Genomic DNA, 18,276 nt, shown 5'->3' with positions numbered 1-18,276 from the left:
GAATTGTTGTACTACTGTTTTTCTATCCTGCTCTGTGTATGAATTTACAAAACAGCTAAATGCGGTTTGACATTGATATTTTTGCACAGATAGGATAAAAACTAGAACATGTAAATGATAAATTATAATTAATAGGAACTTACATTCTCTAATTACTTGATTTTTTTTTTTGATTTTTTTTTGTACAGTATGTCATAAAAACACCAACTGTAGCTGCATCATGAGGCATCTGTTCAAGCTGATAAAAAAAGAAAAAAAAAGAAAAAAAGGCGTGGCTCTTGAAACATTTTGAGTACATGTTAGGAGTCTCAGTATCTTAAATAAGAAATAAACAGCTTCTGGCTGTTCAAATTTTCTGTAGCCAGACATTTTACACTTTTATATGCTCTCTCGTTTTCTTGTCTGTGCATGCATGTGTGTGTTCTCCAATGCAGCCCAGCCCATGCACTGGATTTACAATCCAGACAGACTCGGAGAAATTCTCGCTGACCTGGAACCCACACCAGAGTTTCGTGCCGACTCTGCAAATCCTTTCTACCGCAGGAAGACGGGCGAGCAGACGTGCTATGGCGACCAAGCTTACGTCCTGTTGGAATCGTTGAGTCAGTGTGGAGGTATATACAACTGAGTCAGGCGGGACAATGTGTCATTCATTGTAATGACAATTTTTGTAAAGAATTAAATGCGTCATCACCATTGTGAGCGAGTATGAAAAGAGAATATAATAAGAATAATAATAAGAAATAGAAGAAGAAGAATTAAAGACAATAAATGGCCAATAGCTATTTATTTGCCCAAAGTCAGCTGGGACAGGTTCCAACTGACCCCTGACCTTAACTCATTCACTCCCAGCCATTTTCACTGAAGCAACCCCCTTCACTCCCGGCTGTTTTACTGGATTTTGACTGATTTTTTTTAAGGTCCACAGAATATTGTTCTATTGCTATAAAAACATGGAAACCACCAAAACAAAAATTAGTCTCCTCTTTCATCAGGAAAAAAAGTACATTTGTACCTGTTTTTGTTTTGCAGCATTTCGCATTAGAATATAGCAAACTTTCATTATTCACAAACTTGTTGAAATTACTGGCAAAAAGAAACTTGTTGCAACATGGCCCTGGCTGATCTCTTATTCTCTGCTGCCACCTGCTGGTCGTTTTTTGTAATAACTACCCTTCCTTTAAATTACCTCTTCATGTCAGATGCTGTATCAAAGCATTCTTTAAAACAAAAACAAAAAACAAAAAAAACGTATAAATATGTTTTTGGGAGTGCAGGGCAAAGTATTAAAAAAATGTATTTATACATTTTGAACGAGCTAATGAGGCCTAGTGATAAAAAAGATTGGATAACATGGAAAAGTAGTGATACGAAATCTTGGGAGTTCTGGCATGCATGTCTGACCTTATAAATTCACCTTAAATTAATATAAACAATTAATATAATAAAATACAAATCGTATTTAAATAAATTAAATTAACTCACTAAATAATATAAAATTAATTAATTAAAATAAATAAATAGGATGACCTCAGTAAATATGCAAGCGCCTCATTTCAGGACGCTGCAAAGGCGTTTTGCTTTCTTGTGTGTCAATAGGTGTCAATGTGGAGGATTTGACTCAACGTATCTACAACTTCTTTGGCCCGGGGACAGTGTACGATCTGCCACTCAATGACCCCTACCGCAAGAAAGGAGGTACGGTACATTTCCACAGTTTGATCACCTTTATCCCTTTTCTGTTACTTCTTGTGTTTTAGTTAGTCACATCTGTATTATTGTAATAGAGAAACACACCAAGTTAGATTACATCAAAGGGAAAAGAGAGCTATAATATGAAGTGACACATAAACCGTTGGTCATAATTTTTAAATCAGTGGGAAAAAAAAACAAAACTGACATGAATGTGACAAATGATTACATTTTCCAGGCCCCAAAGCCGTCCTTCCAATTGATGGTCCTTGGCGGAATGGGAGTCTGAAAGCATTCTTCAGAAACGTGGATGCTGGCAAAAAAGAAATTGGTAAAAATAATAATAATAATAATAATAATAATAATAATAATAATAATAATAATAATAATTGATGAATGAAATGTTTGCACGTGTGTTCGAGGCTGTGACAAAGACTGTCAGATGGACGGCGTCACCAAGCTAGCTCCAGTGGTGGCCTTGTATGCCGGCCAACCTGAAATGCTGGAGAAAGTGGAGAAAGTGATCAGGGTGACCCAAAATAATGACATGTGTGTGGCCGTGACATTGGCTGCAGCTAGGTAAGGAAAAACATTGAAGACATCCCCATTCTTAACATTTGGTTTCTCATTGGAGGGAAAGTTGTAATCCTCAACCGTTTTGTCTGTTTTATGAATGTGGTGAGGTTTTTGGAACATTTTATTCTGAATGGTCCAAGTTCCAAAGCTCTGGAAGTAGTTTTGGCTCAGTTGAATGACCCACAAAGACAGAACCCACAAGAGCTTGATAATGCAGTTATTGGTAAGACTACTGTGTGCACCCACACTAGGCCATTGGAATGTGCCAGTCTCCCCTGCTGACCTATTAAAAATGTTTTTGTATTATTTTTAGTTATTGTAATTTTTTATACAGTATATGTATTATGTAAGGTGACGGTGAGAAAAATATTTCAGAAATGAATACCAAGATCATTTAAACGGAAGCGTATTGCATTCACTTGAAAAGAAATTAATAAAAAAAAAAGTAAATTAATTAAAAAAATAAACTCCTGTTTTCTTTGTTTCTTGGAAGTTTTTTTTTTTTTCAGTTTTTCTGAATATTTTTTTCCTGTTTTGCTGAATATTTTCTTGTCATAAAAAATATTCAGAAAAACGGGAAAAAATTATTCAGAAAAACAGGGGTGAAAACATCATTTAAAAAAAAATAGGGAAAAAAAACTAAACTGTTTTTCAGAGGTTTTTTTGTTTTTGTTTTTTGTTTTTTACCTCTGAACTCAAAGTGACTTGTATATACTGACCTGTATATATGACTGGATGGCCGATAGCCCATACACGCCAGTGCAAGTCGTTGAAGCCACAGGGCGGCCATCTTACTCTTCCCATCTCGTGAGCAGACTACTGTATATGGTATACGTAGAGATGAGACATATACAGTTCGTAAGCAGAAATTACTCAGAAAAACAGAAGTTGGTGCTCTGTTTTTTGGAATAATTCTCCCCCCCCCCCCCCCCCCTTTTTTTTTAATCATTTTTTTTTCTCCTGTTTTTCTAAATATTTTTTCCGTTTTTCTGATTTTTTTTTATGACAGAATTAAAAACAAAAACAAAAAAACAGAAAAAAATACTCAAAAAAAAAAAAGCTCCCCCAAAAATTAGTCAGAAAAACGAGTTGTTTTTTTTTTCAAGTGAATGTAATACACTTCACACAATATTTAATATAGTTACAATACAATTCACACAATATTTAACATAGTTACAAACCTAACTTATTTTTCTCGTATCTCCATGGAAGCGCATATCCACCAGGTGAAGAACAACCTAGCCAAGACATCCCAGCAGCTCATACCCGCTCTCTTCACAAACACATGAGGTAAGGTAGTCATGTAGTCTGATGACATGGCAAAACTCTTCCCCCCTCTGTTCTACCCTTTCATCTATACACTAATGATCTCCTTTCAACCATGTTTTTATTTTCCCCTTCCTACTGTGTTAAAGTGTCTCAACTTTTACAAGGCTAAAAGGTGCCGACAATAAATACTCTTGTGAACGGTTCTGGCCTGGGAGGGTAGTCATGATGTGCAACTAACTGACGGTTCTGTCCAGCTTTGCCTGGTGCATTCCAAGGAGCACTACATGGAGTCCTCACGTCTAGCAAATTGGATGAAGCTGTCAGGGACACCATGCGCTGCGGGGGATGCACCGCCAGCCGAGCCTCCTTCATCGGAGCCTGCTTTGGGGCACAGGTGGGGGGGGGAGAACTAATTAACTGTATAAATGAAGGGTGTTAGTTTCATTCCAGACCGAGTATAATCATGTTCAGAATCAGAGGTGGCAAATCCAGGTCCAGAAAGTAAAAACCTTGCCACAGTTTGGCTTTAGCGCCAGTTGCTAGCTAGCGAGCTCCCTAGCTAGCTCGCTGGGTGCTCGTTTACTTGCTGGGGAGCTAGCTACTAGCTAGCTATCACAATGGGGTAATGCCAAACTGTGGCAGGGTTTTTACTTTCTGGACCTGAATTTGCCACCTCTGTTCAGAATATTTTTACTCGTATACAAAGTTTAACAAGTTTATTTATTTATTTATTTATTTTTTTACCACCACCCAGTGTCACATTTTGCATGAGTTTCTCTAATGGTTGAGACACCAGAATGTTAAATTCCCCCCCCCCAAAAAAATAATAATAATAATGCAAAAATATAATTCCAATGTCTGCGATTGGCTGGCAACCAGTCCAGGGTGTCCCCCGCCTACTGCCCAGAGCCAGCTGAGATAGGCGCCAGCACCCCCCGTGACCCTTGTGAGGAATAAGCGGTCAAGAAAATGGATGGATGGATGGATATAATTCCAATGTGTATGATTTCGTGCCAATCTAGTGGTTAACTATTTTTTCATTCATTTAATAACCCACAATTAATTTCAAATAGGACATGTAATAAATAAATAAATAAAATTCTATCACATCAACGTACATTTAATATATTAGGTCTAGTAATCATTAATTATATTACAAAAGTCGCACTGCACCTTACAGGAGGAACTACACGAACGTAGTTAGCCTCTGGTGGTGCTTGCAGCTAGTGTCGGACCCAATAGGTCGACCTTCCAAAGCTTGGCCTGCAGCTGGTCGTCGCTAAGTCGGGCTCCCACTGCTTGTCTCCCTTTGCTTTGATCTCGCCAGATTTTACTAGCTTCTTCCACTAGCCACTCATGTTAGCCGCTCCAGCTAGTTCTTGCTAGCTGCTCCCTCTAGCTGCTGCTCGCGTGCTCGTTCACTCCAAATAATAATTGAAGTATTTTGAGGCACTGTACCCGTGCTTCAAATTGGTGTATTCTATCAGTTAACCACTAGATGGCAGTAAATTCTACTCACTGTCGCTTTGAAAGAATAAATAAAAGTCATCTTTATTTATATAGCGCTTTCAAACAGCCTTAGCTGTCACAAAGCGCTTTACAAAAACACAAAACATTAACAGCAATACAATACAATCACAACAAATCAACATTTTTCCATTCCTACTACATACACTTTGATATTCGAAGCAGTTATTGATGAAAGAGGACCGACTCAGTCTCCTTGAACAGAAAACCATTTTGGGTGTTTGCTCCTGAAGAGAAGCCTAGTGAACTAGCTCAAACATTCACACAATGTTTTCATAATAGCTTTGGTCTAATAATATTGTAAACCAACAGAAATTAGGAACAATGACTTCTGTTTTGATTAAATCTTAATGCAACAAAACAGCCAGAGAGCGCTGACCTCAAAAGACTGTTAACACAAGTATCACAACATTCTGTGTCTGTTTTTGTGTGCTGGCAAGATTATAATAAAACTAGTACACAGACCTTTATCAAGGACAAAAACAAAAAGAAAAAAAATCTCACATCCCTAACAAAATGCGCATAACACACATCCAATTAAAAACACACTACACTATTCTGCAAATATAATAGCTGTTCAATCTGAGGAGTCTTATCTTGAATGCAAAACGGTTCTTACTGTTACTTCCCCATTGTGAATATGCGCATGCATGTTACATCAATTGTCACGCTTTTACGATCTGCAGCACAGTTTAAAATGGCAACGTATCAAACTACTCCATTGAGGAAACACTGTCAGAAAGGCAAGAAAAATGGCTGCTTTAAAAAGGCATTAGTGTTCTCTTTGTATCTGGGAAAGTCGCCAAAACACAGAAAGCTGTCAGGCTTTTGCGTGCATCTCACATAAAGAATCAATTTCATATAGGTATCTTGAAACATTCTTATTCGGGCCCAGTACTCATCTTCTTGAGCTTAATTCAGTTCCCCCATAGTATGATTCAGAACAGTAAACGCTGATCTGGCTCGTGTTTCCATTGTGGGGGTGTGTTGGCGGGATAGTGATAGCTGCGTCAGCTACAATGACATCATAGCAGCATGACAAAGTGTAACTTGCCAATAAATTCAGCAAAGAAAACGACACGCAGTAAACAGAGGGCAACAATGGAAGACAAGCAGCATGTTTGCATTCTTTCCTTGGCACTTTTCTGTTTTTGTTTTTGTTTTTTTGTTTTTTTAATTAAATACAAAAAGACAAATTTGAGTCTTCTGATTTAATTAATATTGTCATATAGAGAATTCTGTTTTGGCCAATAAAGGGGATGTAAACTCCAAACAATAAATGAAATGTTTGAGGTTCTGCTGTAATCATAATATGTAAAAATGATGTATACTGATATGAGTTTGAGCCTGATTGAACTTTTGTTCAATATGTGTCAATCAACGTTTAAATTATGTCTTTGCAGACTGGCCTCCAAGGAATCCCTGAATCTTGGAGGAAGAGAACATTCAGATGTCCTCGGCTGCTGGAGCTAGTTGAAAATATGCTTCAAAAATCAGCCTAAATTGCAGTTAATCATTGAGCTTGCTTTGTTTTATCGCCCCCTTGGTCGGGTTAGCGCCTTTCAGCGCTTTCCTTAAATTACAGATGTGCTTTGAAATGACAGTTCATGACAGTCTCGTTTCAAAAGTCCTGGAGTACTGAACGAGACTTGAATCCGTTTCTTGTGTCAAAGTTGCATTATGTAAGAAGAGGGGAGTCTGTGCCAAGTGCTTGAGTTGGGTAAGAACATGAGCTTGCTGTTAAAAACCATCAGTTGCTAATAAAGGATAGTGTTTCTTGCTTGTGCATGATGTTTTAATTGAAGTTCCAAAGTGCAAGATGGATAGCTGAGGTTTCTGAAGGTCTGGAAAAATGAAGATTTTTGCTGAAGTGAAGAATGTATTTGGTTTTCGTCTTCCCACTCCATGGAGCATGTTTGCTTATTGAGAAGTGAAAGAGCAGATTTACTACTGGAACAACTCGAGACTGAAAATAATGCTTCCCTCAAAGGAACTGCTCTGCGTTCCTAAAAGTGCTGACTTCTACAGTCATTCATTTTAAACACTCACAACAACAAATTTGAAGTTGGGATATCCAACATCTTCAACAGTTTAAAATATTGAATGGGAAACTATACTGTATATACATAATCCAGGCTACAGTAAGAGTCAAACATATTGTTGGATGATAATAAATAGGCAAGACAGTCAGAAAATAATCCTTATAAATGTTCATGTCTTGGTACCGAATGAGAATAATTATGAAGATGTAGAAGCATGGCCACATCTGTGTGGCCTAAGAAGAACACAGGAATGAACCTGATGATGAATAAACGTCCACAACATTGTTTAGCTGGGTAAATAGGTCACGGCTAAGAGTGCATAGGTAACAAACAGAGGGGAAGTCATTTGATTTTTCCCTGTGCCTGACTTCCTCCAACACAGCAGGTAGTCGTGCATGTCTGGCATAATTGTATCCAGACGTGAAGAGCTAACCCCCCCCCCCAATCTGCCAATGTCCAATTCCCCAAGGGAGATTTTCTAAGAAATGGAGGGAGGGTCATCAAATAAATTGTGAACTGAAAATATTGCCACCTTTCCTGTGTCAATATGTTTGTAAATTCAAAAACTATTCCATCCTGTTCCTTAAATTTGGCATTGACAATGTGCAGAGAAAGCTCTTGAGGCTTAGTTATGACACCACTTTTGAATGTTGTTGCAATTGTACATTTTGCAGTCAACAAAAAACACCTACATCCACTGACATGAGACAGATGAGCCTCCTCCTACTGCTCCCTAAAGTGACTCCACCACCTGGAGTTAATGCAGAAGTCATGAAAATAATATGTTTACGGTTAGCGTCAGCCTGCAATATTATGGAGCCAGTGTTGGTTGAGAGGTCAAAAGTTCATGGCCATGTAATTATGATGTGTGGGCAGCACGGTGGACTACTGGTTAGCTAGTTCTAGCTCACTGCACAGGGGTGAGGGTTTAGGTGTGTTGACCTCTTGACCAGGCAAGACAATATATATATATATATATATATATATATATATATATATATATATTTTTTTTTTTTTTTACTTTTTAATGCATTTTCATTCCCACATCTATACAAGAGAAACATGGTATTGCTGTAATTTTTATTAAAATATTACTTCTTTTTTTTTTTTTTTTTTAAATCAAACCGGAAGTTGAATGGTTGGTTGTCAATATGCGCCCTGTGATTGGATGGTGTTATGTGTGTGGGTCACTACCACAGACTCACAACTCGTATGTAAAAATAAGTTATTTGCAGAGGGGCCTCCCTGTATTTGACTAACTTTCATTTTATTTTACGTTTATACATGTACTTACATGGGGCAATATAATCACTTTAAAACTTAGCTACTACTAAATTATCTTTTGAAATAGAAACACATTTAAATTTTATAATTAATGTAATTGTCCCAACGTTTTTCCTTTTAGTGCACTGTTCGGTAAAAAAAATACAGAAGAAAAGAAAGAAAAGAAATTAAATGAAAATGAAAGGCTTTTCAAAGCTTATAATGTGAAATAAGCGAATCAGGTCAACGCAACGGGTTGCCTCAAGACCGCGCATGCGCGGTAGCAGTCCAACTGTCATATTGCTTTGTGTGGAGAGGGAACACTCTTGTCCTGATATCATCTTTGTTACATTCAACAGCTGGGTGGAACTCCCGACAAAAACTTGCTTCAGTGACGTTTTCAAGAGATGGAAGTTGGACTGCTTTGAAATAAGCCTACCGTACTATCAAGATTCAATTATCCACATTGTCATGGATTTTCATGTCAAGCGGCTAGCTGCAGACGCCGGTACTTTTCTGAGCCGTGCTGTACAAGTAAGTAAACGTTTTGCTGGTGGAAGTTATTGCTAATTAGCTGCTAGCTTACCCTCCGAGATACTTTATGAAAATGTCGCAACCTCAGCATTGACTGTGTTGTTTCAAACAGTATTTTGGCAAACATGGAGATGTGTGTTTCCTCACCACTATCCTAGAACCACGCAATGTATGTGTGTCCGTTGGTACATTAATACGTTGCCATCAAAACAGGCCGCTAAAAAGATAATGCTCCTCTTTAGCTATGATATCACGAGGCGACATTGGAGCCAAAAGAAGTATGCTGAACGTTTTATTTGATATCCAGTTTAATATGTGTCTGACTCTTTTAAAAGTTCACAGAAGAGAAGTTTGGTCAGGCTGAGAAGACAGAATTGGATGCCCATTTGGAGAATCTTTTGGTAAGAGCTGAGGCCACCAAGCAATGGACAGAAAAGATTATGAAGCAGACCGAAGTCTTATTACAGCCCAACCCAAGTAAGAACATACTCTTTATTCCTAATTAAATAGTCTGTATAAGTCTATGTCGACTTATACAATATGTGGAATTTTACATTTGAAAGGACATAGCATTGAAGATGGTGTTTGGCATCCTACTGGTTTGTGACCTGCTACGGTCAGCTGTGCATCCTCCTTAATTTTACATCACTTTATAGGAAAAACACAACAAATGTTTATTTGTATTTAAATAATTGCATTAGCCAAATGTGTGTCATGTTTGGAGCTTTCTTACATTACACATTACGTTGTGTTGAATGTTACAGTCCGTACTCCGTACGTACATGACTCCCTCACTGTTGTCTCATGACTTTGTAATTGAGTTTCCCTTGTAATTTCCAGATGTCCGACTGGAGGAATTTGTGTATGAGAAACTGGAAAAAAAGGCCCCGACGCGAATGAACAACCATGAAGTGTTGGGCCAATCCATGATTGACTCAGGAAGTGAATGTGGTCCTGGAACTGCGTATGGTGACTATCAACTGTGTATATTAATAGTACATACAGTATTTGTTAGCTCTGTACTATCCAGTCAGCAGGACCGATTTACAGCACTAGTTTCTAGATCGTACCATCTCCTGTCCAGTGCAATAATGGGAGTGATGCTTTGTTTGTGCCGCTCACTATTGTAGGAAATGCTTTGATAAAATGTGGTGAGACCCAGAAGCAGATTGGCGGCGCAGAGCGAGAGTTAATTCAAAGTTCTGCCATCAATTTCCTGACCCCTTTCAGGAACTTTCTGGAGGGGGACTTCAAAACAATCCTGGTGAGCTGGTAGTGACTGACGGCATTTGCTCCGTTCTTTGTGCTTTTCAGGCAATGTCAGACAAGCTAATGCTCATGGTTGTATAACAGTTGGTCCGTTGTCAGTAAATTATACCTCAGTGGCCAAAAAGGTCAGTATGTATTAGCTTTGTTATTTTTTTCTTGCAAATGTTTAAATTTTTGGAAACTTTTTTCGACAAACTACTTTATAAAATGAAGTTACATAAAATTACATAATCAGTCATGTTGAATGCTGCAAACATAGAGGTACCTTGACTAGTTACGAGTGCACCGACTTAGTTTTTTTTGCTTTGTAAGCCAAACATTTGTGCTTTGAAAGGCACAATATTTGGCTTTATTACACTTTATAAAACCAGTTTATTTCCCTATATTGTCTTTATTTTTTTATATTCACGTTTTACACTAATTTGCAGTCTTGTTTTGTTTTTAATTGAAAACAAGTGGTTTCTTTTGTTTGTTTGTTTTGTTTTTCGGGTTGTCAAGCTGAAACAGATTCATATTTTCATTTCAGTTGATTGTACTGGGAAAAACTATCATTGAATGAATTAAGCATTTGGGGTCTTAAAAAGCTCTTAAACTCAACGTACCACTGAAATGTACAAATCATCATGGTCACTTCATTCGACATGGAAGGTTTAAGATGCATGAATGTGTTTCTTGGGGCTCAGCTGTCGCGCAGTGTTCTTTGCTCCAATTCGAGATTTGTTTTTATTTTTTGGGGACAAAAACTGTTGGCACTACGAAAAGCTTATTGTTGAAATTAATTTATTAAAAACAGATATTATAATCCCTCAAGAAGAAATTCAATTTACAGCCTGCTGTGTATATAAATTAATGCCACAATATGCTAATTATAAGTCAACTGTTTTTTGGCCAGAATTTTTGATACAGTTCTTATAGGGCATCAAATAAATGGGGAAAAAATGTGGTTGAATAAACGACATTGTTTAAAATGTACCTGGAAATCAGCACAAGTACGATTGTTTATGTTTATCATTTGTTTCCAGAAAGAACGGAAGTTGCTGCAGGTCAAGCGCTTGGATCTGGATGCAGCCAAAACAAGACTCAAGAAGGCCCGCATGGCTGATGCTAGAGCTGCCGTACGTACATTTTGCTCAATATCACTTTTAATCCAGCTGTCTTTTACATCTTTCAAGGTTGATCAGCTGTCAAAAAATGTTCTTGCCTAAAAATGTGAGGCAATATCCTCTTCAAGAAAGGAAACCTACCAGGTCCTATATGGTAGTATGAAGTCACATGAACGTCAAAGAGTAAATGTGACACATTTAGTTATCTTTTCTGGCCGGCTGTTCATTTGGAAGAATACCCGCTTTTCCAGTGTCTTTATCCTTCAAATATCATTCATATTTTTATTTTTTTACACTTAAGCAAAACCAAAATACAGTATGCACAAAGTGTTGCACTCTATTTAATGTTGTTCATGATATTTTGTATCCTTTTGTGTCATTGGTCACAATACAAGATAAAAAATAATGAAAGTCATTCACTTTCAGTTTTGTAATTTTCCCCCCCATTACATGCAGGCTTCATCTATTTATTTTCATTAGTTTAACATTTTAGCTCCACCCACCAGAGATTGTTGCATTATAAACAGTGTAGAACCATCAAATCTTTATTCTGGTGATGTGGCCAAATGCGTTTGACAAAATTACATCGTAAAGATGCCCAAGACTCAGCGAAATATGTAATTAGAATTTATATTTATTATTTTAACAGATGCATCAAGGAGTGAGTGTTGAAATTAAAAGAAATGCAATCCACCCACAGTCAGTAAAACTGGCCTCATTCCATGCAATCTGTGCTCCATGCAAAAATAAAGGAACAAACTCAAACAATAATTGGTGTGAGTGGAAGAGATTTAGAGCTATTCTAACAGCATGGTGACGTTGTTCATGTGTTCTGTAGCCTAAGTGGTGGTCAAAAATATCTGCAAAAGCACACAGTCTTAAAAGTATGATCTGTAGTTACAAAACAGCTGTAGCTCTAACTTCTGTCACTGTTTTTAAATTGCAAAGCAGCAGATGTGAGCAGAGGAAGTGACAGAGGTAAGTGGAATGTTGGATCACATTTGACCTTAAAAAAACAAAACAAAACAAAACCCTATGCACACACCGAAGGTAGCACCAAATTCTCCGTTAATTTTTCATTAGAATTCCGTCTATTATTATTATTATTATTATTATTATTATTATTATTATTATTATTATTATTATTATTTTAGGCTTGTTTTGTTCCTTGTTCCAACTGTGTCCTTTGGTCTATATTGTCATTTATTGAATTTTTGCTTTAAGGGATCACTGTAACACTTGTCTTGAGTGTTGTGCCCCATGTGTCTCTCAAAAAAAAAAATCACTTTGAATCTCGCCTGCAGGCAGAACAAGAGTTAAGGATGACTCAGAGTGAATTTGACCGTCAGGCTGAGATCACCCGACTGCTGCTAGAAGGCGTCAGCAGCACCCATGTGCGTATCCTGGCTTGCCCAAACACAACGTGTCACCTCCGTCTCAGTCACGCACCACATTTTTGAAAATGAAAGGAATTGCGTAATTGCCTAGTGGGTAGCCTATGAGAGAAAAAATGGATTAAAGTGGAGGGAATACATGAAATAATTACTGTCTTGACCTTTTTTTTAATTTATTTATTTTTATTGTGGGATCAGGCACACCACCTACGCTGCTTGAATGATTTTGTGGAGGCTCAGACTATATACTATGCGCAATGTTACCAGTATATGGTGGATCTGCAAAAGCAGCTGGGAAGGTAAACATAACACTCTACCGTTGAATGCTTTTCATCATCTCATTCATCTCTGTTCTCTCTCTCCCACTAGTTTCCCTTCCTCGTTCACCAATAACAACCAGTCATCAGTTGCAGAAGGCGCCAGCATCTCTGTGCCCACCATACCAATGTCGGCCTCCTTGCCCACCTCTTCTAGCCGTGGCGTGTCAGCCACGGTGGGCGGGTTCAGCGAATTGCGCAGCTCCAACGGCAGTCGCAAGGCGAGGGTCCTTTACGACTACGACGCCGAAAGCAGCAATGAACTTTCCCTGCTGGCTGATGAGGTGTGTCAATCTTGTAGCTATTCACAGTACAGTGGCACATTGACTTAGAAGGTTTTCAGTTTAGGAGCTGTTAGCCATTAAAAAAAAAAATGTAATTTGATTTACCAGTGTTTCGAAAGCTGAGTCACAGCCAGGGCTGATTGCCGGCAAATTTGCTAAATCAAGAAATCATTCAACTCTCACCTACCAAAAAAAGTGACGTAAGCTACAAGACCTCCTTTTAAGCCCTTTTCACACTGCACTTGCTCAGTGTGAAGGTGTTGCGTGGCAGCGGGAAATGACCCGTTTCCAGTGTGACCTTATTTGGAAGTGCTGACATGGCAGCTTACCAGGATGTAAAAATGTAGTTTTCCGCTGGTTAGACTGCACCTCGATAAGATGTGTCATTCATTGTTGCAAAAGAAATCCCTGACTTAGCTGATTTTGAGGAGGAGGAAGACATGAGCAGCAGAGGAAAAACTAATGGCTCGGTGGGAAGTTGGATCGTGTAATCGTTTAATCGTTAGTTGTAAATAAGTCAAAAATAACACTAAATCACTCCGCCAGCTCCTCTTCAATTGGAGGCGCTTGTCTCACTTAGACCGCCGCCACTATTAAATAGAAACAACATTCTCCAATTCAAGTCTAGCAAGGCTACATTGCGTGGTCCCTGCCACTCACCATACACAATGACTGCATTTGATGACTATGCGCACTGCACTTTGCTAAGTGCAGCGTGAAAAAGGTTTAAAGGGAAACAGTTGGAAGACATTCGGGAGCAGGTTGCTGAGGGACTTTAGGTGTTACTTCAAAACTTTGTTTCCCGATAAGATTGCCAGGAGTCGCACTTTATTTTGTTGTAGCGCATTAGGAATTGTTGTAGATATGCGAGGGTCGACAGTAATTTTGTTGGCAATTGTCCTATTTCATCTATTTCAGTCTGGTGCGCAACTGATTTAAGACCCCTTCATTCAACGATACACTTATTTAGCTAACACCTATCACAATGCGTGTTTGGTTGTTTGTGACAAACGAATGTAGTACTGCACTTGACATGGCTTCCGTAACACAAGAAACGGTGTGCTTGCAGGTTATCACAGTCAGCAGCGTTGCGGGCATGGATTCAGACTGGCTGATGGGAGAACGAGGCAGCCAGAAGGGCAAAGTGCCAATCACATACCTGGAGCTACTTAACTGAAACATGTGAATAGCTTCTTTAGTTGTGAGCTTGTGTTGCCATGTTAGGCGTCACTTCCTCTTCCAATGTTATTTTATTGTAACCCAGGCTCAATTTTAGTCAGGATACTTGAACTTGTTGAAGCTGGAATTATACTGCGTTCAAGTGAAGGGAGGTGAAATTAAGATATTTTTTTTTGTGTGCACACCCGCCTTACATTTCAAAAAAAAAAAAAGTTGCCTCTCTTCCATGCCTTTGAATTTGATGTTAAGCAATTTACTTTGTGCCAGAACATCTCCCAAAGTTTTCCATGCGTTTCTTTTTGTTTACATTTACATTATATAAATATCTATCTATATATATATATATATATATATATATATATATATATATATATATATATATATATATATATATATATATATATATATATATATATATATATATATACACATCTCAGATTGTTGCCTAATTGTGTAAGTTTAGGGTCTCTCTACTAACCTCAAGTAAGTTATGGATAACCTAAATATGAATAGGTTTGACCATAATGGTTAGGGATGGGCGAGTGCATGGGTGTGGGGTGCAAACCTGGTCTTATTTCAAGGGTTTGGCAATCGCGATGGCAGCCAACACCACAATCGGCAGCCCTTTTGGAAAAATCCCTAATACAATGATAATGTACCATGTACATGGTCCTGCAATTAAGGGGGGGTGATCAGTTTGTCAAGTTAGATGTGATATGCGAGCAGTTAACATTTAAATGCCTGATTTCAAACAAAATACAAAAAATGTTGAATAGCAACTATTTTTAAAGTTTTTGTCTTGCACCAATACCAGCAGTATTGAGATGGGCGATTTTTTTTTTTCTACTTTTTAGTCTTGACTCCTGTTCCTTGATATTTATTGCTAATTGGAAAACTCATTTTCACATCTCTGTAGGACATTGTGGCTACTTTACGAGATTTAAGTTATTGATATGTGTGCGTAGTTGGCAAATGATTACTTTTATGACATGCTGATTGATTAATTTGACATCTTTGATATCATCTGATATGAGTGTGGCCCTTCCCCAAAACTGAATTCCATCTCATTATAAAAATGTTGCCTTTACAGAGTGGAAGCTTTAAGAAGTATACCATGATGCCCATGCTTTTTGATAAGATTGTATTCATTAAAACAATAAAAAATGTTGTATACGTTCGTTTTTATTAACACGTGTTTTTGTTTTTTGTTTTCTTAATGATTCTTAGTAATGAGGGTTTTTATCAGTGTGATGTGTGCAAAATGAGCCAGCAGGTGGCACAAAAGTACTGTCTGCTTGATTGCAGCAGCCTCTTCATGAAAGTGAGATCAGTAACACTTTATATATATATATATATATATATATATATAACTAGTTTGCAATTGAGTGGAGTTTCTATTTTTACCTATTAGACATAGGTATGCGAAAGGCAACCAAACTACAGCTTAGCATTAGCTTTCAGTATAACTGTTTAATTCCAATCACAATAATGAACTTGTTTTTTTTTTCCCTGAATTTCCTTATTTATTTGTAATATATCTTGGACTCAAAGGGGAAGTAGAGCCAAAGATCTTTACAATATGTTTTTCTATGAAGCCCCTGTATGGTAAGCAGTGAGCACAGTAGGTATACTGATTAACATTGTGTTGTGGAATACAAGTTAAGAAACAAAGTCCACCAGTTCCCCCAATTTCAGGGAGTCGCCATTTTGCCACTTGCTGTCGCCTGAAAATGATGTCACAGTTTATCAGGTAACGACCAATCACGGCTTTCTCGTTTTCTGAAGTGAAGCCGTGATTGGTCATTTCCCGGGCCTGAGAAGCTGATGTCATCTTAAGTTGACAGCAAGTGGCAAAATGGCTGCCCCATGAGAGAGATAAATATGGGTTGATTTTGCTACTTAAATCATATTCCACAAGCGCAATATGAATCAGAACACCATGTTTAGACAAGTGAGGCAACCTAAAAATAATTAACATGTTTGTCAAGCGTGTGTTTACAGGCGAAGCCGTGTGAGGAGATGCGACGTGAGGCATATCCTCTCGTGTTCCAGCATCCTAATGTGTGCCTCCCACTACTCCCACTGGAGCTTCATGCATTCCGTGCCCACGTCACATTAGTGAGTACAAAAACACTCATGCGCCCAGATAATCATTCAGAACGTTGACCTACTTTGAAAGACCTGTTTCATTGGAGGCAGATTTACCAAAAAAAAGCCAAAGGCAAAGGACTTTAAAAAAAAAAAAAAAAAAACACACACACACTTGTGCATTACGAGCGAGTCCCAAAATGTTCATTGCGCAATACAAAGCTAAATACATGTCATATCTGTAAAAGCCACAATAATGTCACCTTTTTCTTCTATTTTTATTGACAAACTCAAAGTGAACAAAATGGTGTAAATTGAACATTTCGTTGTTCACGCAATCACCCAACAACATACTAATGCACATTCAGCAACTTCACGGCAGGCGTTTCCTCTTTCTACAAAAAGTATATTTGAATGTGATAAATACATGTGGGTTGCGTTTCTGGTATTGTTGAGAAATCAGAACAGTAATGTCCAGTCATCATTACTAGTTGGATGGAATCATCCAAAACACAAACGTCTCAAATATATTTGTATGGAAATGTCTTGTTAACCGTGTCAAACTGTTAACCATAGAGCTGACAACTTACTATAGTAACATTTACCTGCTGGAATGTTGATAACCACTAATCCAGTGGTTCTTAACCTTGTTGGAGGTACTGAACCACCAGTTTCCTATGCACATTTGAACCCCTTTTTTGAATAAGAATTTTTTTTTTTTTTTTTTTTTAAATTAAATTCAAAATATAGAAGTAGGGTTTACTGGTGAACAAGATAAACAGGGGGAGGAGCTTTTTCATTGAATCTGACTCTTCACATTGAGTTCAGTGATGTGTACCAAATAGAGAGGTAAAAAAAAACAAAAAACAATACTTTCTCCAAAAGTTCAATGATAATGGTCACTTTTGGTGTATTTTGGTTAGTTTGTGATAGGCACCAGCGTGCAGTACTCTGAATCTTTGACTGAAACCTTTACTCCACAAAAGACAAATTAAATGTCTGACGAAAAATGTGATTTAGTTATTCAAGGCTTCTCTTTAGTTTCTATTTATACATCTTCAACCGCCATGACCTTGAGCATCACCACAGCGGTATTTTGGTTACTTTCTGGTTAGGCCTCATGCACTCTGCTGCAACTACAGATATTAGCAACCTTCCTGCTCCTCAGTGACTTCACTCATTAATAATTCGCACACACTTACAGAATGTCTTTTGTGCCTTTTTAGTACATTTGTTGATGCACATCTCCACAGTAGATAAGCAAGCACAAGGATCCGCATCCAAAAGTGCGGGGATACATTGAAATAGCGCGTCGATGTTGCATTCGCCCTTCATCCGATAGGAAGGAAACCCTCCTCCTTTGAGATACGGAACTGGGCAGTTGCTACACATTTGAGCAAAACAGGAAATTTCTTGTTTCCTCCGCTGCTTATAGAAACAGCTTGCACCACACCACTTCTGCATATGTTCACACATGAAGCACACCACCAAGCACACGTTCACACACGCATAGGGCACAGCCGCAGTTTTGTTTTTTGTTTTTTACATTGAGGTGCCAGGAGGCTGTGGCTTTGAACCACACTCAACGGTACAGTCAATGGGAAATGAGACCTTCTGTATGATGGCTGAAATGTTATTGCTAACGCTGGTTAGTAGCATAGGAATCATGAGATAACCTGCGAATACACCCCCAAGTGACTTTATGCACCGCAAGTGATTTCACTGATTAGATACTTCAG

General features: G+C 38.1%; 2 protein-coding genes across 12 annotated transcripts in view; both read left to right on the top strand.

The window, feature by feature from the left end:
• LOC144009080 (crystallin J1A-like) overlaps positions 1-6,850 on the top strand; it is a 55,556-nt gene extending 48,706 nt beyond the window's left edge. For all 11 annotated transcript variants that reach the window (XM_077508569.1, XM_077508568.1, XM_077508571.1 and 8 more), the window contains 8 exons: positions 435-614; positions 1,600-1,698; positions 1,931-2,023; positions 2,115-2,271; positions 2,376-2,491; positions 3,481-3,558; positions 3,792-3,931; positions 6,468-6,850. In XM_077508569.1, coding sequence (XP_077364695.1) covers positions 435-614; positions 1,600-1,698; positions 1,931-2,023; positions 2,115-2,271; positions 2,376-2,491; positions 3,481-3,558; positions 3,792-3,931; positions 6,468-6,566 — 962 coding nt within the window. In that variant the 3' untranslated portion in view covers positions 6,567-6,850. The remainder of the gene's footprint in view (positions 1-434; positions 615-1,599; positions 1,699-1,930; positions 2,024-2,114; positions 2,272-2,375; positions 2,492-3,480; positions 3,559-3,791; positions 3,932-6,467) is intronic.
• A 1,878-nt stretch (positions 6,851-8,728) lies between these two features.
• On the top strand, positions 8,729-15,638 carry sh3glb1a (SH3-domain GRB2-like endophilin B1a). The gene is made up of 9 exons (XM_077508560.1): positions 8,729-8,903; positions 9,239-9,380; positions 9,744-9,872; positions 10,034-10,167; positions 11,195-11,287; positions 12,580-12,669; positions 12,868-12,968; positions 13,039-13,270; positions 14,340-15,638. Exons 1-9 carry the CDS (start codon positions 8,841-8,843, stop codon positions 14,445-14,447), a joined length of 1,092 nt encoding a protein of 363 aa, XP_077364686.1. The 5' UTR covers positions 8,729-8,840; the 3' UTR covers positions 14,448-15,638.
• The last annotated feature ends 2,638 nt before the right edge of the window (positions 15,639-18,276 follow it).

Source organism: Festucalex cinctus, chromosome 20, assembly GCF_051991245.1.
Source record: "Festucalex cinctus isolate MCC-2025b chromosome 20, RoL_Fcin_1.0, whole genome shotgun sequence".
NCBI lineage: Eukaryota > Metazoa > Chordata > Actinopteri > Syngnathiformes > Syngnathidae > Festucalex > Festucalex cinctus.
The sequence above is the reverse complement of the archived record's forward strand: the minus strand, read 5'-3'. Positions and strand labels throughout refer to the sequence as shown.

What these genes read in the sequence shown, in the direction of transcription:
- sh3glb1a (XM_077508560.1), top strand. Translation starts at nt 8,841, where the DNA reads ATGGATTTTCATGTCAAGCGGCTAGCTGCAGACGCCGGTACTTTTCTG. An exon ending in TTCTGAGCCGTGCTGTACAA is followed by an intron (nt 8,904 to 9,238) that starts GTAAGTAAACGT and finishes CTCTTTTAAAAG; the next exon opens with TTCACAGAAGAGAAGTTTGG. An exon ending in CTGCAAAAGCAGCTGGGAAG is followed by an intron (nt 12,969 to 13,038) that starts GTAAACATAACA and finishes CTCTCCCACTAG; the next exon opens with TTTCCCTTCCTCGTTCACCA.